This window comes from Phocoena phocoena, chromosome 13, assembly GCF_963924675.1.
Source record: "Phocoena phocoena chromosome 13, mPhoPho1.1, whole genome shotgun sequence".
Lineage (NCBI taxonomy): Eukaryota > Metazoa > Chordata > Mammalia > Artiodactyla > Phocoenidae > Phocoena > Phocoena phocoena.
The window spans coordinates 59,367,808-59,393,176 of record NC_089231.1 but is presented as its reverse complement, the minus strand read 5'-3'; the positions used below and the strand labels follow the sequence as shown (position 1 = coordinate 59,393,176).

Genomic DNA, 25,369 nt, shown 5'->3' with positions numbered 1-25,369 from the left:
AAATAGACCCTCACAGGTCTGGTCAGTGGATTTTTGACATGGGTGCCAAGACCATTCAATGCGGAAATGATACTTTTTTCAACAAATGGTGCTGGTAAAACCGGACATCCATGTGCAAAACAATGAACTTGGCTTTCATTTTATACAAAATTAAATCAAATGATCAAATACCTAAAATTAAGAGCTAAAAGTATAAATCTCTCAGAAGAAAACATAGGGGGAAATCTTCATGATCCTAGATTTGGAATTGATTTCTTAAATACAATGCCAAAATCACAGGCAACAAAAGAAAAAATAGGTAAACTTGATTTCATCAAAATACAAACTTTTGTGCATCAAAGGACACTACCAAGAGAGTAAAAATACAACAACAGAATGAGAGAAAATATTTACAAATAATTTATCTCATAAGGGATTAATATCCTGAATACATAAAGAAGCTCTACAACTCAGCAAAACAACAGCAACAAAAACCAAACAATCCAATTTTAAAATGTGCAAAGGACTTAAATAGACATTTTCCCCAAAGAAGATACAGAAATGACCAATAAGCACATGAAAAGATGCTCAACATCATTAGCCATTAGGGAAATGCAAATCAAGACCACAATGAGATATCACTTCATACCCAGTAGAATGGCAATTATACCAAAAAAAAAAAAAAAGAAAGAAAGAAAGAGAAAAGAAAAAGAACAAGCATTGGCAAGGTTTAGCTTACTTTTTGTTACATTTTAATTTAAATAAAATTTTTAATAGTGGTTTTACATATATATAATATATGATATTACATATATGATATATATGATATTATATATACATATATGATATAATATATTATATAATATATGATATATAGATAATATATGATATATATGATTATATATATATGATCTCTTCATTTAAATTTCTTGTGATATCTGTAGAATTTTTCATAGCATTAGATAATTTCAAAAACATGCTTTTTAATGTTTTCCACTGTATGGCTGTAGCCATTATTTATATAAGTAGTTCTCTATTGCTACACATTTAAATTATTTATATTTGTCACTATTATAAATGATCTTAGGACAATCCCTATTTCCTAAAATTATTAGGTCAAAAGGGAATAAAAATTTTAAAGTTTTTTTTTTTGGATGAATAACCCAAAAATCTCTATAGAGAGTTATTATCTATTTATAAGAATTGTGTTTTTTGGACTTCTCTGGTGGCACAGTGGTTAAGAATCCGCCTGTCAATGCAGGGGACACGGGTTCAAGCCCTGGTCCAGGGAGATCCCATGTACCGTGGAGCAACTAAGACCGTGCGCCACAACTACTTAGTCTGTGCTCTAGAGCCCACGAGCCACAACTACTGAGCCCGTGTGCCCCAACTGCTGAAGCCCACGTGCCTAGAGCCCATGCTCCACAACAAGAGAAGCCACTGCAATAAGAAGCCTGCACACTGCAACAAAGAGTAGCCCCCGCTCGCTGCAACTAGAGAAAGCCCGCGGGCAGCAACAAAGACCCAAGGCAGCCAAAAAAATAAATAATAAATAAATAAATAAAATCTTCCTTTAAAAAAAAAATTGTGTTTTTTAATGGGAATTCAAATGGCTCCTAAAATCAAGTTATTTTCCAACTCCTTTTAAATACTACAAACAGATCAAACAGGACAGGAAATTGGCCTAAATCACTGACCTTTTCTTATTAATATTTCCAATACAATAGGGGGAAAAAATCAGCTTATCTTGGGTAAAAGATCAAATATTCAGAAGAATATTTATATTTCTGTGGTACTGCATGCCTTTTATGGTACAAATTCATTTATTCTCTTAATCAATAGCACCCTTTTTTTTTTTTTTTTTCCGGTATGCGGGCCTCTCACTGTTGTGGCCTCTCCCGTTGCGGAGCACAGGCTCCGGATGCGCAGGCTCAGTGGCCATGGCTCTCGGGCCCAGCCGCTCCACGGCATGTGGGATCTTCCCGGACCGGGGCACGAACCCGTATCCCCTGCATCGGCAGGCGGACTCTCAACCACTGCGCCACCAGGGAATCCCTCGATAGCACTTTTAAATTAAAATAAATCCCATTTTTAATATTTTGAAGAATGATAAATTCCCTATAATATTATGAGATGCTGTCTAACTCTGACCTCTTTCTATCAGGCAAGGATGCTCCTTGAGACTCACATCTTCAGTATCCATAAGTGGATATTCCCAAAAATGGAAAATACCAACCAAACTAAGTAAGATTAAGTGTGCTTAAGATAATTTAACTGAAGAGCATGTAGCACTACTAAAATGTATATTTAGAATTAGGGACACATGGCAAAATTTAAATATCTATAAGATTAATTACTCAGATTGACTCATTTAAATTTGTGGCATCACCAGGAATTTCATGCAAGTCGAAAATCCCACTTGGAAAACGTGAGCAGAATAGCTGCCTGAAGACTGTCAACCACTGAGGCCACATGTAAGGGGAATGAGATGAGCAGAGAAACAAACCAGGGAAGTCTGTGGAAGGCGGGAGGGAGAGGCAGGGAGATGGAGAGAACAAAAGGAAGAGGAAGAAGTGAGACCCGCAGAGAAAGAAGGGGCGATGCCAGTGCCAGATGGAAAGTGACAGGACAGGAGAGGAGGGGGCGCCCCAAGGAAAGGACCAAAAACCATGGGGACAGGGACGGGGTAGGATTAAAACGAGAACAGATCATGTGCCCAAACGCCAGAGAAAGATGCGCTTCTGAGGGCCATATTCATTCTTTCCCTTTGAAATCCTGGCATTCACACTTTAATCCTGGTCTTGTTTCCTGAGGCTGAATACATTCAGCAGGTCCAACAGCACCTGTCGGTTCTGTATTAGCCCAGTTCTCAGATCACATGCGTCAAGATGATTGGTTTAAGATGTGTCATATATATACAATGGAATATTACTCAGCCATAGAAAAAGTGAAATAATGCCATCTGCAGCAACACGGATGGACCTAGAGATTATCATACTAAGTGAAGTGAGTCAGGCAGAGAAAGACAAATATCATATGATATCACTTATATGTGGAATCTAAAATAAGGATACAAATGAACCTAGTCACAAAATGGAAATAGACCCACAGAAATAGAAAACAAATTTATGTTACCAAAGGGGAAAGATGGTGGGGGAGAGATAAATTAGGAATTTGGAAGTAATATATACACACTATTATATAAAAAAGAGATAACCATCAAGGACCTATTGTATAGCACAAGGAACTATACTCACTGTTTTGTAATAACCTATAAAGGAAAAGAATCTGAAAGAAAATGGATATATATATATATATATATCCATTTTTTTAAACATCTTTATCGGAGTATAATTGCTTTACAATGGTGTGTTAGTTTCTGCTTTATAACAAAGTGAATCAGCTATACATATACATATGCCTCCATATCTCCTCCGTCTTGTGTAATACTGAAAGGGATTTAGGCACTGAATAGGTAACTGAACAGACTGATTTTTAAGATGCCTTTTGGTCCCCAGATACTCTTCCTTAGGTCAGAATTCAACAGGGAAGGCAGGGAACCATGGCTGGCCCATTTTCTCTGATGCTGGACGATGTGAAAGGGCTGAGTCCCTCTCCCTGTCTGCCTCTCCCCATGACAGGGAGGACCAGACATAACAATGTGTTCAGAACCTGGGGTACCCCTGAGCAGCGAGGAAACTATGGGGAGGCTGTTATTCCCGCAAAACAAAATGATGAAAATGTCCACTGGATAGAGACAGCACCTTTGTCAGGCAGTTTTCTCTCAATTTCACAGAGTTAGAAGAGGCGGCCCTGACAAGGACTGGAGAGCTGGTTCTTAATAGCATTACAGCAGGACAATGAGGCATCACCAAGGATGGGACTGCGATTGTTCTTTAGAATATGAGTTTCCCCGTAAGAGAGGCTCCGAGTCCTCAGGACAAAACCCCCGGTTCCAGGCAGAGCTCGGCACCAGGTGTCTAGGTGTTAAAGAAACTGCTGACCCATCTTTTGTCAACTTAATGAGACAACCATAACGGCCAAATCTGCAAGGAAATGATCTTAATGGGTTAAATGCAGCTTTTTAGAAAAGCAAGAGCATCTTCCAACACGCATGCATTTCAATTTGAGCAAGCCCGAAAAAAAGTCCTGATAGTTATTTAAATTAGACTTCCAACCTTCTTTCTGCAGTGGACTAACTCTAGGACTTCTAAATGAGCAGTAATTTGCCAGCAGAAAAGATTCATATTAAGTCTTTCAGAAAGAGTTTTGCAATAATCAGAGCAATGATTGAAAGAAATTGAGGTCTGGGCAGTTAGCAGCGCTGGGAGCAAATTAATCCCATTTTGGAGCCACTCTGAGTGCAGGGGCCAAGAGAAGATACAGGAGAGCCATTCGCCCCTCCTTAGCCACACGGGTGGGGATTAAACCGCACTTTCATTTCTTTAATAGAGAAAATAGTCCGTCTCGCTCCACTTTCAAATATGCCCATTTGTAAGATACCGGTTGAAATTCTTGCCACTGGGATCACTAATAGTATCAGCAGGGCCAGGAATAATTTTGTTTAAAACATTTCCTGTAATCTAAATCCAATAATAATTGAATACCTCAACAAATCTACTTTCTGGAGCCCATGTATTTTTTAATTTTAATAACTCAGATGGTACTGACCTTTGATTTCTATCCCATAACCAAGCTAACACAAATACTTATCAACTTGGAATACTGAACCAGAAGTTCTTACTTATGTTATCATATACTGTGAATATCTATTGACACGTATTCTTCAACTGGCTAATGGGTATACAGATAGCCAAAGTAACATATTATTCGAACATATGATAGTCTTATAGGCATATTCAAGTAAAGAATTTGATTACAAAAATGTAGAACCTCATTCTGATATTTAGACATAGTTCAATATATGTTTACAATGCATGAATAATATTTAACAACCTGTGTTTAAATTTTATTTAAAAGTTCATCCAAATAATATAGGATATATATAATGAATGCAGTAATTAGAAATACCAATGAAATTAGAAGCTCTTTAGTCTTAAAATCCGTTGACAGGACTAATCTAGCCACATCAAACTAAGGAACCTGATGCTGACTGACATTTCCTGTTGGGTTAAAGGTTTGGGTCTGCAAGGCTAGGACTTGACCCTGTTTACTTCAAAACTGTGATAACAGCACTTGACCATGAGGAAGATGGCAGAACCTACCGAGTTGTCCATAATCTAAGAGGCAAGGCTAGTTAAACATAAACAAGGCTAAGAACGTCACTTTTCCCCAATCAATATGCCTTAAAACATACAACTCTTTTCTGAAAACATAGTTGAAAGACGATAAAGGCGCAAGATAAAGGTTAAAAGCCCTGTAGTTCTGAATTTGAATTATTAATATGATCTCAGGACAGGCTTTATTCTTAAATGTGTGTATGTGTGCATACGTATATATCCCAGCTCCATAGGATGGGAAGATCCAGAAACAATAATGAGTAGGAATAAGCAACTCTGCGATCAGATTGTAAGTTCTAATTACCAGTTCCCCCTGAAAAAGAACCAGCGCTCCTTGGAGAAACGGCCAATTCTAGGTCATTAAGGTGGAAAATACAAGCCTGGAACATACGGTTACACCACAAAGCAAGAAAGCCATCGAGATGGTTCAGGTCAGGTAAACCCCACTGTTTAGGGGTGGAAGATCTGAGCAGCAATAAAGATAATAAGTGCAATGGATCGAAACTCATCAAATGTGTTTATATCCACAGGTTGATGATGACAATGATGACATCAATGACAATAATACTAAATAACCCCTTTGGTCACTCGTGAACTACCAGTGAACTACCTCACTATTTTTGACAATTTGCTTAAAAGGACAAAAATATCAAGTATCAATACCACCTTCCCTTTACGATTTATATACCAGGATACCCAAATGGTTGATAATGGGAGAGCTTTTTTCTTTTTAGAAGTGTTCTAGTGACTAAACAAAGAAGGACTGAGAATGGGACAGTTCTGCAACCCTGAATGAATTAATGACCCTAGGAATGATCATCAGTGGCTGATAACATCACAAAAGGAGACGTAATTTGCAAGAAACACAGCAGTCAGAACACGTTAAATGACGCTACCATAGGGCAATAAGCAAAACTCAAAACACGGGAGGACTGTGCAGGACAAACCCACTTTCCACAACAATAACAGCCATCACAAATGGAGGGAAATGAACAGGGAGCCTAAAGATAAAAAGGACTTAAGACACTCACCACCCAATTGCAAAGTGTGAACTTTACTGCAATCACAAATGAAACAACTGCTAAAAGAAATAAAGTTACAAGACAGCCAAGGATATATGAACACTGTTTTCACAGGGCATACACGGTGATTATTCTATTTTTTTTAAAGAGCTCTTATCTTTTAGAGCAGGGGTTTGAGGCTAAGTCCATCCTGCCACCTGTTTTGTACCGCTCGCAAGCTCAGAATGTTTTTTACATTTTTTAAATGATTGAAAAAAATCGAAAGAAGAATAGTATTTTGTGACAATGAAAATGACATGAAAGTCAAATTTCAGTGTCCATACATAAAGCTGTATGGAAAACAGCCACATTCATCCATTTTTGTGTTGTCTGTGGCTGCTTTCCTGCTACAATGGCAGAGATGAAGAGCTATAACTAAGACCCTGTGTCCTTCAAAATTTACTATCTGGCCCTTCGCAAAAAAAGTTTGCCAACTCCTGTTTTAGAAAACATTTACAAGTTACATGATATGATGACTAGGACTGCTTCAAAATCATCAGAGGGGGAGCAGGTGGACACACAGAGGAAGTAACTTGTCACATATTGTTGGTTTTGAAGTCGGATGCTGGGTATATTGAGTTCATGACATCATTCTGTCTACCTCTGTATACATTTATAATTTCTATAATAAAAATAAAAATAGGAGTTTGGGATGAATATATACACACTATTCTCTATGAAATAGATAACCAACAAGGACTTACTGTGTAGCACAGAGAACTATATTCAGTATTTAAAAAGAAAAGAAAAAATATAAATAAAGAAAATAATTCTAAGAAGCAATTAGAAGGAAATCTCTCGTTTTTGTTTTTCTTTTTTTCTTTTTTTCCGGTACGCGGGCCTCTCACTGTTGTGGCCTCTCCCGTTACGGAGCTCAAGCTCCGGACGCGCAGGCTCAGCGTCCATGACTCACGGGCCCAGCCGCTCCGCGGCATGTGGGATCTTCCCAGACCCGGGCACGAACCCGTGTCCCCTGCATCGGCAGGCGGACTATCAACCACTGCGCCACCAGGGAAGCCCCTCGTTTTTGTATTTTTGAACGACTACTTTAACCACCATAATTTCCCCAGGAAAAATAGATGGTTTTGCTGCTGGCTTATAAATACTTCAAAGCTATAGGAATCAAAGAACCATTTTGTCCAGGTGTCATTCACCTCCTGCAAAAGCATCAAGTCACTATATTGTAAAGATGCCACCACAGTAGAAGAAAAAATGCAATTTGGGAAAGGGGAGCAATATGCTAGGGGTAGCAGCCCCAAGCTATAGCAACATTTGAATAACTATTATAATAATCATACACCCAGACATGGAAAGTGTATACTACACTATTCTTGAATGAAAGCAATCATCAGCTTCTAAACCTTCAGGATAAACAGAAACTCCATTAGTCTGTCACTTGTCCTTTGTGCTTAGTGGACATCACTTCTTATCACAGGAAAAACATAATTTTCTTTTTCTTTTTTATGTGGTACGCAGGCCTCTCACTGTTGTGGCCTCTCCCGTTGCGGGGCACAGGCTCTGGATGCACAGGCTCGGCGGCCATGGCTCACGGGCCCAGCCGCTCCGTGGCATGTGGGATCTTCCCGGACTGGGACACGAACCCGTGTCCCCTGCATTGGCAGGCGGACTCTCAACCACTGCGCCACCAGGGAAGCCCTCTTTTTTTTAAAATAAATTTATTTATTTACTTATTTATCTATCTATCTATCTATCTATCTATCTTCGGCTGTATTGGGTCCTCGTTGCTGCACGCGGGCTTTCTCTCGTTGCGGCGAACGGGGGCTACTCTTCGTTGCGGTGCGCGGGCTTCTCATTGCGGTGGCTTCTCTTGTTGCGGAGCACAGGCTCTAGGCATGCGAGCTTCAGCAGTTGTAGCACACGGGCTCAGTAGTCGTGGCTCACAGGCCTTAGAGCGCAGGCTCAGTAGTTGTGACACACGGGCTTAGCTGCTCCGCGGCACGTGGGATCTTCCTGGACCAGGGCTCAAGCCTGTGTCCCCTGCATTGGCAGGTGGATTCTTAACCACTGCGCTACTAGGGAAGTCCAAACATAATTTTCTTACACTTGGACAATAGCCAATTCCCTTTGCTTTGAACAAAGGGAATGAAGGGTTGCTTTTTTATACGTGGGAGAGATACAGAAGAGAATAATGACCTGCTTTATAATTTCAAAGTTCATCCTCTATAGGAACCACTTGACTGCCACCGTGTGCCTGTCTCAGAGGTCTCTGGCCTTATCCCAAACAGGGTCCCTCTAGGACTACAAGCGGCATGCTTTGTTTTCCATTCCATTTCTCTGGTCCTAAAGACATTTTTGAAATCAAAACCCATCAAAAATTGTCGTGTTTCTTCCCTCTCTCTTTTCTAGGTACATAATTCCAGGTTACCAGACTGAAAATCTCCTAGAACTTTCAAGGTTACCTAAAGCAGATATGTTTACCTCCTAGCTAAAACATTTTCCATTTTTTCTCTTCCCCTTCCAAAAAGAAGAGACAGAAGAGGAAAAAACCAGAGATTCTAACAGTGTCCAAACTCTCCAGGACCCTCACTCCAAGGCCTGCATCACTAACAGGAGACAGAAGAGACAGTGTTTAGTATTCTCAGCCCTCAACCACGGGACTTCCAGAGCAGGGCTTTCTCCACCTTCCCTTCTCGTGACACAGCTGCGGATTCTTGGAAGCAAGAGAAACAAATGAACCTTTTGATGAATATGAGAAAAAAAACAGAAAAAGTGCTTTTACAGGACGCGTGGTTCTTGGGTCCAAAGCAAGCAGTCCTTAAGGCTAGCAGTCGATGCCCTTCTCTTCCGTCCTCCAAGATGAACCATCTTGACCTGCAGTTTTCACAGTACAGTTCCAGAGCCTGGCCCAGAGGCCTTCAGATCGCAGTGGAGGAAAACGCTCCAGCTGCTCCTGCTGCATCCTCCTCAAAGCACCAGCTGTTTACACCTTTTTTGACTGAGACAGGTAATATCACAGAGTAAAATTCATTAATTAATTTCTCTCAGAATCCCCTTAGCTATGTCCTACTCTTTCATCCATGTAAAATAAATCTTTAAATGAAGGTAATCCAAAATCATATAAGTTAAAAGATATGGTGTATGCTTTCAAGGCTGCTGGTGGTTTCAGGCTGAATGTTCAACAGTATATCATATATGTGGATATTTAACCGACTAAATAATGGATGTGATTTCAACCACTCAAAATTTTAAGGAGCCAGTGGTTCCTATAGCAACTGAAGACAGTCCTCTTTGTGTCTTCCTGGTATTTTCTTTTTAACATTTATTTATTTTATTTACATTTATTTTTTGCCTGCATTGGGTCTTCATTGCTGTGCACGGGCTTTCTCTAGTTGTGGCGAGCAGGGGCTACTCTTTGTTGTGGTGTACAGGCTTCTCATTGTGGTGGCTTCTTTTGTTGTGGAGCATAGGCTCTGGGTGCGTGGGCTTCAGTAGTTGTGGCACACGGGCTCAGCAGTTGTGGCACACGGGCTTAGTTGTTCCACAGTATGTGGGATCTTCCCAGACCAGGGCTCGAACCCATGTCCCCAGCATTGGCAGGCGGATTCTTAACCACTGAGCCACCAGGGAAGCCCCTGGTGTTTTCTATGACAGTAAGTGATGTTAAATTTATGCTTTGATATATAGGGTCTAAAAACACCCATGTTAGGTTTGATAAGGGAGCCATAATTTTACTCCTTTTCAAATCATTTTATGGCTTTTATATATAATTACAAAATGGTTCTGATATACAGCTGTGATGTTTTTCCCACAGAATCTGTGAAGGAAACTAAAAATCACCGAGAAAGGTTGACCAAATATACACATTCCACAACACAGAAGCCAAGGCAATAGTACACGCACATGAATAAAAGTTTCATTTTAAATGCCAATAAAAGGTATCACTTAAATTACTATATGATATTTATGAATCCATGAAGAAATGTTTGGGTCTTTGTGCTATGCGAGAGGCATTACAGTTAAGGACATAGAGTCTAGACTTAGATGGCTTGGTTCAAAACCCAGACCTTGTTACTAGCAATGTGCAAATGGAAAAACCACTGAAACTTCCTGAGGCCCATTTTCTTCTTCCATAAATGGGCACATAAAAGAGTTCTCCTTGGGATCAGTTAAGGGAAAAAATGGCTAAACACACCCTAGCAGAGTACTCAGCAAACACTGGGACTCAGCAAAAGGAGTTATAATTATTTTATTTCAAACACATCTGTTGAAGCTATTAATGTAAATATTATTAATACAATGTACATATTCATTCATGAACCAAATTATACAGGTCAGAGGAGCTATGAGAATCATTTTAAGTTACCAGAATCTCAGGATTTTCCTTTTTCTCTCAAAAAGGTCTAAAATTAGCTGAGCTGAGAAAAGCAATGTGAGAAACTTATTAGACTGGTGAAAATGCCTTTTTCACCATTGTATAGGTCATACCCAGTTAAGAGGAATGATATAGCAAACTCTCAGTAGAAAACAACACCACTTGGCCAGTAACTAAAAAAAAAAAAATTAATCCCAAGTGAATATAATTTTTCAAAGAGCAAGCTTCCCAAATTAAAAGCTCATAGTGAATTATATTCCATACCAAAAAAATGAGTGGGTGGGGTTATTCATCAATTACTATGACACAGGTCTGCTGTCATGGTGAGAACTCAAGAGGACCAGCTTTATTAGACCTATATTTCTATTACCATTTACTGAGGTCCAATGGCAAGAATTTTTTTTTTGAAAGGGGGAATTAAAGAACAAAAATTTACAATAGAGAATTTTAAAAGCCTAGGGAAAGGTTACAAGAAATGAAGGAAAAGTGATGATGTATTGATCACATTTTCTTCTAAAATTATTCAAACTCTGCATACTTGCTGTATGTTCTGAAACAGCAGAAAAGACACCACCAGATTCTATCCATCCCTCTTCTCATCAAACACCATCCCTCTGAAGATGAACCACAGACCTAAAAGAAGCATTCCAAAAAGACAGTTTGTGCCTGTTTTCCTGGTCCAACTATGTACCTTTGGGACTCACCTGCAGGAGACACCTGGTCGTTCAGGCATCTGTAAGCCATGAGCCATGAGCAGGTTTACTGAAGATTTGTTATGTGACAGGTACCCTTCTAGGTGCTGGGTTGCACCAGTGTTTTTAAGAGCGTACTTCAGAGTAATGTCATCTGATTTCCTTTTCTATTTCTGTGAATTGATGCACGTTATGAAGTCATTTTAAAATGCTATTCTGGTACCTTACTTCTAATAAACACCAAAGGAGGTTTGCTAAAAGAAAACAACTCAAATTATATTCTGCTATAATGGCTCCAAGGTTAATGCAGATATTTTCATAGTAAATCTGAGAATATTTGGTTAAAAGGATAATATTTGAAATACAAGGTCACTCAGTGAAGAAAAATGTCCAAGTGACAAAACTTACTAATTTATACATAAGCAAAAATATTTTTACATATAATTGACTTTCACTAGCAAAATGGAATTATCTATAATAAATATAATAATTGGATAGATGACTGTGTTAAAGTTCTCTACCTCTTCTGAGCTGGTTTTCTCATTAATAAAATGAGGAATTTAATTTGAAGATTGTTCCAAATTCAGAAGTTACATAATTTTGTGATTCTAAAAAGTGGGCCATTTAAAAATGATGGGGCCTCTAAGATCTGTTGAGAGAAAAGTATGATTTTCCAGCTTTCCTTCACCAGCTTCTATCCACCCAACAGGCACATTTCAATCCCGGGTTTTATCAAAGCCTCCGTCTGTCTACCTTTGAAAAGGCATCTCCACTGCCTCCTTGTTTTCTGCCATTTGTCCTGAGGGCTGAAGCGCCTTCATTTCCACCCACTTCTGAGTTTGATGTGGTAGCTGAGTGCTGTAGATTAAATGTTTGCATCCCCGCCAAATTCATATGATGAGACCTGCTCCCCACTGGGATTGTACTGGAGGTGGGGCTTTTGGAAGGTATTTAGGTTTAGATGTGGTCGTGAGAGTGGAGCCCCCATGACGGGATTAGGGCCCTTATAAGGGGATGAAGAGCCCAGAGGATGCAAGTGATGATGCAGCAAGAGGATGGCAGTCTGCAAACCGGGAGCTGTCCTCTCCAAGAACATGCACGCTGGCCCGTGATCTTAAGACTGCCAGCCTCCAGAACTGTGAGAAATAAATATTTGTTGTTTAAGCCCCTCAGTCTATGGCATTTTTGTTACAGTGGCCCGAGCTGACTAAGATATGGAGTAAAAAGAGTAAGGAATTGGACTTCCGGGTGGTGCAGTGGTTGAGAATCCGCCTGCCGATGCAGGGGACACGGGTTTGAGCCCTGGTCTGGGAAGATCCCCCATGCTGTGGAGCAACTAAGCCCATGAGACACAACTACTGAGCCTGTGCTCTAGAGCCCATGAGCCACAACTACTGAAGCCCGTGTGCCACAACTACTGAAGCCCACGCACCTAGAGCCCATGCTCCACAACAAGAGAAGCCACTCCGCAATGAGAAGCCCACACACCACAACGAAGAAGAGCCCCTGCTCGCTGCAACTAGAGAAAGCCCGCGCAGCAACGAAGACCCAATGCAGCCAAAAATAAATAAGTAAATTTTATTTAAAAAAAAAGAAAAGAGTAAGGAATGGAAGAGCCTCTACAATGTATCAAAAATGAATTGAAGGGCAGAAATTACAAAAGTGCCCCAAACTGGACCAGATGCAGAAGAGGGCAAAGTGGGCTGTATTCCCTGGAAAAGAATGTGCACACACCATCTTCAGATTTACCAGTGTCAATATCAGCTTTGGTGATTCATTGAAAAGCTGAAAGAGGCATTATAAATATTAATTCCCAAGAGAAACAAGCCTATGGCAGAAAATAAAATTTTAAATACTTCAAAAAGAAAAATAGTAATTGTAATACAATAATATGTGGCTTAAAGGGTCAATGACTGTATAAAAATGTGTAACTCACAAACTGCCCATCAGCAAATAACATTTAAGTATAAAAAAAGAACATCTAAAATTCTATTTTCTCTTCTCAGTATCTTAAATATAAACATACTCTTAAGGTATTTCAGAATGTAGGCTCCACAGTGACCAGAAAGTTGATAATACCAAGAAATACATGGTCCTGTTTTGGGTGCTTGAATTGTTTTGCGAACACATTTCACTTGAGTGTCTCCCATGGTTACAGCCCAGTTGGACGCAAAGATCACCATATCTGATAGCACGTAGCAAGTATCCTCAGCAGATTCAATGCACATCAGTTTTTTACTACATAAAAATAGTTTGATGGATGCTGTCTTCCTCCTGCACACTGTCTGGAAGGTCTTTTAGATGCTTTGCAGCTACAACAATGGAGGTTCATGAGCTGTGTTTTATTTCCTTGTTCTGTATTCTAGAAAGACCAATTCCACATTGACAATAACCTGTGTGGCCCATGGATGAGACGGAGAAAATGGAAGCAGATGGGACACATCTGCTAACCATAAACATTTCTTCATTAGTGTCATCCTCAGATTTATGTGTGTTATGTGTTTGTGAAAGACTCTGACATTGATCACATTTAATCTATATTTTTAAACAATCAAACCACTGGCCATTTTTCATAGACGTGGATCAAGATGTACATGTAATACAGATGGACTTTTTTGTTGTTGTTGCTGTCAAGCTGCCTCCTGGATGTAAATTACGTAATGTCAGTTACATCCAAATCTTCTAACAAAGTAGTAAGGGCGTATTACCTATTCACCTAGCTCTGGATAGGAGAAGCCAGCACAGCAGAGTGGAATTAATCAGTGGTGAAATAAAAGTGAAAAAACAGGGGTGTGCTATTCCCAGCTATGCCATTTCCCTTTTTGAACCTCGCCAATCCTGCACCTCAAAAGCCTCATCTATAAAAAAGAAGTACAAAACCATGGGATACACCATGACACTCCACAGAGTGCCTACAGTAGGACTCAAAAGACTGTAATGCAAATGACTGTAAATGATCATGCTTCGCTGTATCAATGTTCCTCCAATAAAGGATGTATTATTTATTTCTAAATCTTGACTTACTATTGGGAAGATTCAAATGATAGAGAAACCTAAACATTTTTTTATTCAGTTTTCTGCCTGAATCTTAGAACTATTTTTCCAAGGGAGTTCAGATGCAGGAAAGCTTTTTTTTTTTTTTTTTTGCCATACGCGGGCCTCTCACTGTTGTGGTCTCTCCTGATGCGGAGCACAGGCTCCGGACGCGCAGGCTCAGCGGCCATGCCTCACGGGCATGAACCCCGGCATGAACCGCGGCATGAACCCATGTCCCCTGCATCGGCAGGCGGACTCTCAACCACTGCGCCACCAGGGAAGCTCAGGAAAGCATTTTTGAAAGTGTTAGAACATTCAGGTAGGAAGGAAGAAAAGTCCGTATTCATACCTCCAAGACTAGAGAGGCCTGGTCTAGTTTTCCAGGTCTGCTTCTCCCCACAACTTGTAAAGAATTGCCTGAAGCAAAGGGCCAGGGCACAGGCAAGAGAGCAGAAGGACTCTGTGAAACCATCCCCTGCCACAAATCCCGATGCCTGCTGGAAACCATCTCACACAACACAGGTTAATAGAAGCCATCTTTGAAAGTGAAAGACCCTTGTCTTATTTCATCAGCTGCTAACGAAATAAACATCTCCCCCCAGAATGCCTATCTAAACAGAGGAAATAAATTATTGAACACTAAAACTATTCTAACATCACAAAGACTCACAAACCACATAGCAGGCTGAGTCCAGGACAAACTCGGTGTCACTTAGAATTTCAAAGTCATCCCAGTTCTGTCTTACCCTCAGTCCCTTCTTGACACGATCCTTCTTGAAAGCTGCAGGACAACAGGCAGTCATTGATGATAAGAAGGGCAAGAGAAGACGGGGTAATTGGCAAAGAGAGGCATTAATGGATTGACTGAGAAACAATCTATCAACACTGTGATTAAATTTAATAGAATGAAACAAGACAGACCTGGTAGGTGGGAAATTCAGCATGAGAGTCAGATTGAGGCTACCCCAGATCAATTAAATCAGAATCCGGTGTAGACCACACTTTGTTTTAACTCTCCATGTGATTCTATAGTGGAATCAGCATTGGGAATTCTGCATTTAGACCTAATGCAGAATCTAATTCTGCAATTAGACCCTTTTTGCAAACTGGTAGCTAGCTTTCTCCCTACAGAATGATGGATTCTCTAAAACAAAGTCTCCCACTTCGTAAGAGGAAACAGTTAAAGATCCCAGCCCCAAGGAAGTGCTCAAGTGTAAGCAGGACCCTCCCAAGGCCAGGATACTTACAAAAACAAAAAACGAACCTGTATTTTCAACTTGCCTGTAAATTCCTGCGAATGTCTAAGACTGCTGAGACAAAAGCTTAGTCGTTTTATTGTAGTCTCTCAAATAACATTAAAACAAATATCAGGGACAAAAAAAATACTTTCCATGAAAAATTAAGATTTCAGGAGATAAATCAAAGATGACGAGGGTAGTTTCACTTTTTCATTATTTATTTTAAAAAATTTTGGGGGGGGCTTCCCTGGTGGCGCAGTGGTTGAGAGTCTGCCTACCGATGCAGGGGACATGGGTTCGTGCCCCGGTCCGGGAGGATCCCACATGCCGCGGAGCGGCTGGGCCTGTGAGCCATGGCCGCTGAGCCTGCGCGTCCAGAGCCTGTGCTCTGCAACGGGAGAGGCCACAACAGTGAGAGGCCTGCGTACCGAAAAACAAAAAAAAACAAAATAAAAAACAAACAACAACAAAAATTTGGGGGCGGGGGTATTTTCATTTTTAAAAGGAAGGTAAGGCATTGTGAAAAATGCCAATTAAAAACGTCTGTCTCATCAATTACCATACATACATATGTAGCCAAACTTGATCAAATGTAATACGAAACAAGCACTAACTAAAAAAAGAATTCTCAAGCTCTAACATCAAGAAGCTAAAATAACTGGGACGTAGGATAAAAAAAAATTTGAATACCAAAGACCAGGGTCAAGCACATTTTTCACATGCTGCAAAAAGCTCTTAAAGTAGTGATTACAAAATTTTTAGAGCGAAGGAAACAGTAAAGATGAATTTGGACCTAGAGATTGTCATAGTGATTGAAATAAGTCAGAGAGAGAAAGACAAATATATGATATCGCTAACACGTGGAATCTAAAAAAATTGTACAAATGAACTTATTTACAAAACAGAAGTAGAGTTGTAGCTGTAGAAATCTTACGGTTACCAAGGGGGAAATGGGGGGGAGGGATAAACTGGGAGATTGGGATTGACATATACGTACTACTATATATAAAACAGATAACCAACAAGGACCTACTGTACAGCACAGGGAACTCTACTCAATACTCTGTAATGACCTATATGGGAAAGAATCTAAAAAAGAGTGGATATATGTATATGAATAACTGAATCACTTTGCTATACAACTGAAACTAACACAACATTGTAAATCAACTATACACCAATACAAGCTAATTAAAAAAATAAAAGCACTCGGAAAAACAGAAAAAAAGATGAATTTGGTACATACCATTTCAGTCCTCTGCACACATTCCTCTCTCCTGGCCTGGGGACTCTCTCATGGGGACAGTAGGATATGAGAAAAGAGAGTGACATCAGGGTAGAAGGTAGAGGATTGTGTGCAGAGGACCCCAAAGCATTTAAGAAGCCTCCCTCAGAATGTATTCCCCATTTGTCAACACATTGCTGAGTGATCTTGGGATAGCACATTTCGCTGTTTTTCATTTCCCCCAGAAATGGAGTTAGAAAAGTGACCACTGACTTCAGCTGTGATGATTAAAAGGAATACGGGATTTAAAAATAATAGAGTGTCAGGCAAATGTGACACATGACAATTGTTACTACACGGCAGAAGGAGACACATGATAGGTGGAGAGTGACATATATCAAGGAAAATTCGGCACGCGTGGAACAGAAGCCCAAGTGGAACGGAACAGGCGCAGAGAAGGGTTAGAACATAACGCAGCTCAGTCGCAAACTAAAATAAGTAAATAACCAACCACACCAAAACAAAACCCACAATAGAATCTGTAAGGAAAGGGGGGTAAAATCAACACTAGTCAAGGTGGAGAACAAGCAGCCTATAGATCAATGCGCAACAAGAAGCAATAAGAATAAAATTGGAGAATTCTACGGGGGAAACCAAACCCAGAGTCTAAAGAAGTGGGGGGGGCGTGCTGGTTAGGGGGGACAGGTCACGTACTCCCGCTCATTTGGTCAGAATTCCTGAAACCCTTGATCTGTCCATGAAACTACTGGCCGTGCAAAATACAGATGGTGGCGTTTGAAAGACAATAAAACGAGACACACAAGTTATGATGACCCTAAAAAAAAGTCTGCTTAAGTGCTCAAAGGTAAAAGGTGTGCTATTAATTTATAAGTTTAAGCTTATTGCTGCGGAAATGAAAATTACAGAAAGGCCTATAAACTAGTGTGTGTGTGTGTGTGTGTGTGTGTGTGTGTGCGTGCACGTATGCTTCTTTGGGTTTCTTTCCAGAGGAAGAGTGGGGGAAAGGTACTGTATTTTGGACTCCAACATACTGCTCCAAAAGTAATTTGGTAACCAGATCTTCCAAATGAGATGGCTAAGCAGAAGCAAAGGGAAAAACCAGAAATTCACAACAAAGTTTGTGGAGAACAACACTGAGCTTGTCTAGAGCTCTTTGTAATCTGGCTACTTACTGCGAAAGAAGGAAAAGAACTGGGGAAACTGCTCAGAGCATCCATCTCCCGTAGGGGCCTGACACTGACCCGATCTCTGGGGCGCTCCCCAGGGGACACGCACTCTGCCCGCTGGACTCTCTCTGAACCATGAAAGTGAGTTACCGTACCTGTAACCAGAGCCTGTCGCCGGCCACAGTCCTGCCGATGGCACTGCACTGGAAGGCAGCAAACTGGCCCGCGTTGACCTCCACGTTCTGAATCCGCAGGAAGTGAGGCGTTCTGGCTGCACAAAGAGAAAGAATTAAACAGGTTAAAAGTCGAGATCTGAACTCATAGGTGTCTTTTTTAATCTATCTGCAATTTCCGGCCTTTCCCTTTTGTTTACCTTTGAAGGAAAGAATGCCTTTGCTTCTAAGAGCTTTAAAGATTTCATTAGGATTGTAAAAGAGATTCTGGAAGGCTCTGGTGTGTTCTGCAACAGCCAGGCATTCTGGGATAGAATCAGGCTGAAAGAAGATACTTTATTGTCCCTGCTGTGCAAATAATCATAGCTCAGCAGCCTTCTTGTAATAACAGACCTGTATTAATAAAGATTATACTGAGGCCTAATTGATGTTTTGAACAAAAACATATCAGATATTTATACTAGCAACATGAAAAGAACAGTAAGAAGTCAAATGCTGGTGCCAAGGAAACTTTTTAAGCCAAGTACAGAGCTGTGAGTAATATATATTTTAATACAACTCATTGGTATGCAGCATTACTCGTGTAATCTTTCCCAGCTACCAAAAATACTATCCCCATAGACAGATTCTGTGAAATTACGTTGGGACTGCTATAGCACGGCGGTGTTGGCGGATCCGGATTTCCAATTCGAGAAGAAAGAATGATTCTCGAATCATTAAACAGCATTAAGTCTCATAACATACATCGTCCATAAGGGACAGCTGTTTAAATAAAGGATCACTCTGTTTGACCTGAGAAGCACAGACCCATTTCCACAGCACACTGAAAATGTGTGTCAGGACCTGGAGTGACAGGTCAGGAATGAAATTTTATGATAACTTCTACTTTTAGGAAAACATTCTCTTATCAAAACAAGGAGAGAGAGGGAGAGAGAGAGCAGCAAGAGGTGGGGTGGGGGGAGGTGAGGGAGTAGAAAAGAAGAAGACAGGATGCCAGTGTTTTCTGGGAGGGATGGATAAACCTGGATGACAGCTAGAAGGCATTCTTTATGCCTTGTCAGCCTCCCCCGAGGGCCAACGTGTCTCTGGACCACATCTAGACCCTTTCAAAGAATGGTACCCCACTCCTGGGCACCCAAAGATGATAAACAAGCACTAAACGTTAGCCTGTAAAAAACATAATTAGGAGTGGAAATGAATTAGTATCCAAGAACAAAGAAAAATGCATTTTAATACCAGTAACACAGAGGAAACCCCCATTACTAATTTGGAGGCCACCAATACCTCAGACAATGCATTCATGATGCCTGGCAGGCAAAATGTCCTAAGTAACTTCTAAAAAACCAGTATAACTCTGGGTCATTGTTTCTAATACTATTATATTAACTTAAAGCCCTGTAAACTATTTCTCATTAACTTAATCAAATTCCCCTTCGTCAAGAATAACAGCATTCTATGGTTTTAAAGATCTGTGTAAAAAATCCCTGCATCAAATTTCTCTTCTACTCACTGTTCCCAAGAAGCTGGAAGACCCACTGCTTTTAGAAAATGGAAAAAGGTAACGTTCTTTTTGAGCATTTCAGGGGCCAGAAACTTTTCCATTGATGACTCACACATGTTCTGTGAGGAAGGTATTTTTTCCATTTTACTTGTGGGTACTTGGCTACTAAGTGTCAGAAGCAGAGTGGAAACTTTGGGCTAGCCAGTTCCAAAGCTCAGGCTCTGCCCATCAGGCCACACTGCCTCGGTGAGCCTTGCAGCCCGGTGTCTGCCTTCCCCATGCTCTCATCCCACCAGGTATGGCTCCCAGTCTGACTGCTGGAATTCCAGCTACTTTCAAGGACCTTCTCCAATGCTTTTCCTTCCATAAAGCTTCCATGGATTCCCTTAGCTTGCTGTTAGACCCTTGAGATAACACATGTCCTCTGTCAGGACATCTCACTGAGGTTACCCTCTCCTGTCTATCTCATGGCCTCCTAACTCTGCTTGCCTCTGGCTGCAGGTCACTATAACGCATTGGGTCTCTAACACAGAGTGTTGGGTGTGTAGCCATCTTTCATGACAACTTGGGTTAAGGGGGTGTTATACCTGCGGCTGCTGGTCTGCAGTGTCACCGCACATGGTTAAGCTCAGGGTCAGTTCAGAGCCTATGCTGAAGGGTTGTTAATTATTTTGAGTATCACCCCTGCTGTATCCTCCCATAGTTAGCATTGTTAGAATACTTTTGACACAAATTGCTGAACTGCTTTCCTTAGAGCTTATGACAATTGACATTTCTACCAGCAGAGTAGAAGAGTACTCTTTTTACCACGCCCTCAAAAATGCTAAGTGTTAATTTCTGTAATCTTCCTGGAGAATCTGATTAAATATATGTGCTCTGCTTCATCAGCTTACTTAACAATAATAAATAACAGGAATATCAGAATTGTCACTGGTTCTGCTATAGGTCTGTCCATCCATAGTAGGTCCGCCCTGGAAGGTTGTTTTCCTAAGGGCCCTGCTTCTAGCAATGGCTACTGAACCAAAGAGAAAGACATAGCAAAGCTCATTTATCAATACAATTTGCTAATTGTATTAGGAGTTCTATTAGAATATAACTTACATTTTTAATTTGGTGGCCAAAGATAGGATTGCGTGATAGTATTTCTGTACCCCCATCCTTATTAAGACATGCTGCCCAGAATGAGGGCTATCCCTTCTCCTTTAGAATGGATTTGATGTTCAATACGGTTTTCTCAAAGACACCAGGGCTTATTACTTGCACAGTAAGGTTAAGAGTCTAGGGAATTGATACCTCTGTTCAAATTGTATTTTGGGAGGGTTCTTCTCTGAACAGATTGGCTGTGTTCAGTTTGGGAAATAGTGTTTCTTGGTTGAGAAGAAGACTACCAGAAAAAAAAAAAATAGTCTGACTAAAATAATAAAGCCATACCTCCAATGGAAACCAGATGAAGATAGAAAAACCTATTAAGTGTAAACACTTTTATCAGCAAATTATCCTTTTCAAGCATGAGAATTAATTCAATTAATTAATTCATCCACCAGGGTGAATAAGACAAAGGGGCTATGGAATTCTATGTTCCAGATCAGTTTCCTCCAAGATCATGAAGGTTAAAATTTCTACTGGTGACATTTGTAAGTTTTTTTTTTTTTTTTTTTTTTTTTTTTTATGCGTTACGCGGGCCTCTCACTGTTGTGGCCTCTCCCGTTGCGGAGGACAGGCTCCGGACGCGCAGGCTCAGCGGCCATGGCTCACGGGCCCAGCCGCTCCGCGGCATGTGGGATCTTCCCAGACCGGGGCACGAACCCGTGTCCCCTGCATCAGCAGGCGGACTCTCAACCACTGCGCCACCAGGGAAGCCCCTGTAAGTTTTTTCAATAAACATCAAAGGCATACATAATCATTCCAGAGGTTTAAGATGCCTGGATTCTCCCTGCTTAGTGCTGTAAACCCTACAACTGTTTTCAGTTCAGCATAATATGTGTTCAAGCTCAGGCTCTTACTACCTTTGAATAGAAGCAAAAATTCTTCAACCCAAGCCTTAGTGGATTTTTTTTTTTTAATTTGCAAAATAAGGATTTAAAAATAGTACTTATTTCATAGGGTTGGGATAAAGATTAAACAAGATGCTGGCAGGAGGACGTATTCTGTGTGCCTGGTACTTAGCCTCAAAAATGTTCATTATTATTTAAAATAATGGATCTATCACTGGAAACTGGAAAAGACCCCAAGAAAAAGAGCTCCACAGCCAGAAAAGTTTCAATTCCACGCTCAGCTGCGTGCTCTGAACCTTGCCAAACTAATTGTAACACAGGTAGAGCACCATTACAGTGGAAAATTTCAATCTATCCCATACTCAGGAAGAAAAATTCTCTCTTTCTCTCTAAATTTATAGGCCCATTTGTCTCCTGGATACCCTTTCAAAATGCTATGCCAGTTTTTTTCCTAGAATCTGCAGGAGTTCTGAAAACTAAATATCTTCCATGAATACTAAAAGGTTTTTGAGTACAACTCTCCTCTTTTTTCATTTCTGCCATATTCTTTTGTTTCTTACTAAGAAAACAGTTTTCAAAAGAATAGAGGTTTTCGGGTATTAATTGATCTCACATCAGCATTTGATCCCAAAGCCAGGAATTATCATTGACCAGGATGCAAGTCTTTTTGTAGATGTCTCATACTATTGATTCTTCAAAGCCTGCACCAAAACACTAACAACAAAATCAGAGAACAGTAATTTGCGACATCAAAGTGCAAACGGGAATGGACAAAAGCGGACTGTGCCCTGACCCCTTTGTATTTTCTTTTACATTTTAATGTAATGGCACAGGTTGAGATGGGCTGCAGCCACGCCCGCCCGCCAGAATGCACAGTCAATGCTTCTCTCTATTTGTGTAGCACATCATCACAGAGAAGAGAGCCAACTTCTGCTAAAAAGAACAGCTGGGACTACCTGAAAACAATCTATTTTGCAAACATTTTTTAAACTTTTAAAATGGACACTGCTAAGTTATCCCATCTAAGAAATCAATCAATTTAGCTACTTAGAGTTAAAATCGGCAGCTAATTCATTCTCGTGGGCCAATCAGGATGTAGGCCTAATAATAATAATAATAATAGCTAACATTTATTGAGCTCTTAGAATGTGCTAAGCTCTGTTCTAAGCTCATTATGTACATTAACTCATTTAATCCCTACATTTACTTGTGAGGAGAGCATTGTCCTTATTATTCTCCACTATGTGGGCAAGTTTATAGGGCCACAGAGGCCAAGAAACTCTTGTGAGCAGGAAGCTCTTAACATGGTTCAAGACAAAACTACTTTTGTTTTGCTTGAGAGGTGAGAATGGATCTTAATGGAATAATTTGTCAAGGGAAAAACAGAGTCAACATCCTTATCATAGAAGAATAAGCTAGGCACTGTGTACAAATAACTTTTATTAGTCACCCATCTCTTGAAGAAGAATGATAGTCCACTGGAGAAAAAGCCAAGCTAAGTTCCCATGTGTAAAATGAAGAGAAAAACAAATACCGTATATTAACGCATATATGTGGAATCTAAAAAACTGGTGTAGACAATCTTATTTACAAAGCAGAAATAGAGACACAGATGTACAGAACAAACGTATGTATACCAAGGGGGAAGGCGGGGTTGGGATGAATTGGGAGATCGGGATTGACATATATATACTATTGATACTATGTATAAAATAGATAACTAATGAGAACCTACTGTATAGCACAGGGAACTCTACTCAATGCTCTGTGGTGACCTAAATGGGAAGGAAATCCAAAAAAAGAGGGGTATATGTATACATATGACTGATTCACTTTGCTGTACAGTAGAAACTAACACAACATTGTAAAGCAACTATACTCCAATGAAACTTTTTTAAAAATAAAAATAAATAAAATGATAAACTCAAATAAACTCAATTCTGAGTTCTGTGCGTCTCTCAACCAAAGCACATGGGTCAGTTTTTATTCAACAAACATAATTCAGAAAACAGTTCCAATTTTTATATGTCTCTGTTATTCTTATTTTAATCACACTGTTTAATGTCTTCATAAAAATTTAAATTTGAAAGTAGGCAAGCAATGTTTGAGTGTGCAAATAAATATGAGTGAAAAATTAATTTTGTTTTATAAAATAAGAATAAATTTGAACCTAGGATGCCATATTATGAGCTCAGCATTTCTTAAATGTTTAAAGAAACTGCTGACTTATTTCATATTGCAAAGTAGTAATACAGAAATGTCTTGGATTTTTGTATTCATTTTATCCTATATATGGCACATAGGTTTATGAGGGTTTTTGCAATCTTTTTCATTATAATATTATTTTTTTAATTGGCAGAAAAATAATGAGGCATTATTCCGTGTAATTTTTAGATTTCAGAATTCAAGGCATCATATATGCAAATAACTTCATATTTAAGGTGTTATATGACAACATATAACAAAGACTGTACACTGTAACCCAGTGAGATTTATCCTGGGAGTGCTAGATTGATTTAACATCCAAAAATCAATCAGTATAACACACCCCACCTATAGGATAAAAGACAAAAGCCATACAATAATCTGATAAATAATGGAGTTCAGGAAATGCTACCCAAAATATGGCACCTTTGCAAACTGAATAAATTAAGCTGAAGGAGTTCAAGAAAACAGCAGTAGCAAGAAGGTCACTCTGACCTTCCCTTCCTTTATCCCCTAAACAGGCCATAAAACCCTCACGTGAGAGGTGCCCTCCCCGCACCAGAAGAAAGGAGCTTTCTTATCTCCAAAGACAAAGGTTCACCAAGAAGAATCAACACTCGCATCTTATTTGTCTTCCTCAGTTTGCCACACTTGCTGTACAATCTCTATCATATCATATTCCTCCATGAATGTCTGCTCTTCACGAGAACCAGCATAAATACACCAGGTCTGTTTCTGCAGGTCTCCATTTCCTTACGAGGCTCCCATGTCACATAAAACATACATTAAATGTATCTGTATGCTTTACTCCCATGAAACTGTCTTTGTCAGTTTCATTTTCAGACCCAGTCAGAGACCCTAAGAGGGTCAAGGAGAACTTTTTCCTCTCCTACATACATAAAGGAAAAGCATTTGCTAAAACCCAGCACCCTTTCATGATTGATTTTTTAAAAATACCCAACAAAGAAGGAATAAAAGAGAATGTCTTTCCAGATAATGAGCATCTATGAAAAACCCAAACCCACAGCTAACATCATACTGAATGGCGAATGGCTGGAAGCTTCCCTCCTAAGACAGGAACATGACAAGGATGTCTTCTCTCCATTTGTACTCAACATTGTACTGGAGGTTCTAGCCACAGCAATTAGGCAAGAAAAGGAATAAAAGGCACCCAGATTGAAAAACAGGATATAAAACTAACTCGACCTAAAGATGACACGGGTCTTGAAAATTCTAACGATCCACAAAAAACAATCAGAGTTTATAATAAGTAAGCTCAACAGGGTCTCAGGATACAAAATCAATATACAAAAGTCAATTGTGTTTCTATACACTTGCAATGAACAATCCGAAAAAGAAATTAGGAAAACAATTCCATTTATAGTAGTATTAAAATAAAACACATAGGGATAGATTTAACAAAAAAAGTATAAGGAAAGAAGTTCAGTTAGTACCCTGAATACTGCAAACGCTATTGAAGGAACTTTTAGAAGACCCGAGTAAAA

The 25,369-nt window shown here is 39.8% G+C and overlaps 1 protein-coding gene across 1 annotated transcript in view; it reads right to left on the bottom strand.

The window, feature by feature from the left end:
* Positions 1–25,369, bottom strand: part of PTPRM (protein tyrosine phosphatase receptor type M) — a 570,916-nt gene that overhangs the window by 428,932 nt on the left and 116,615 nt on the right. Inside the window, exon 5 of the mRNA XM_065889474.1 lies at positions 18,147–18,262. Coding sequence (XP_065745546.1) covers positions 18,147–18,262 — 116 coding nt within the window. The remainder of the gene's footprint in view (positions 1–18,146; positions 18,263–25,369) is intronic.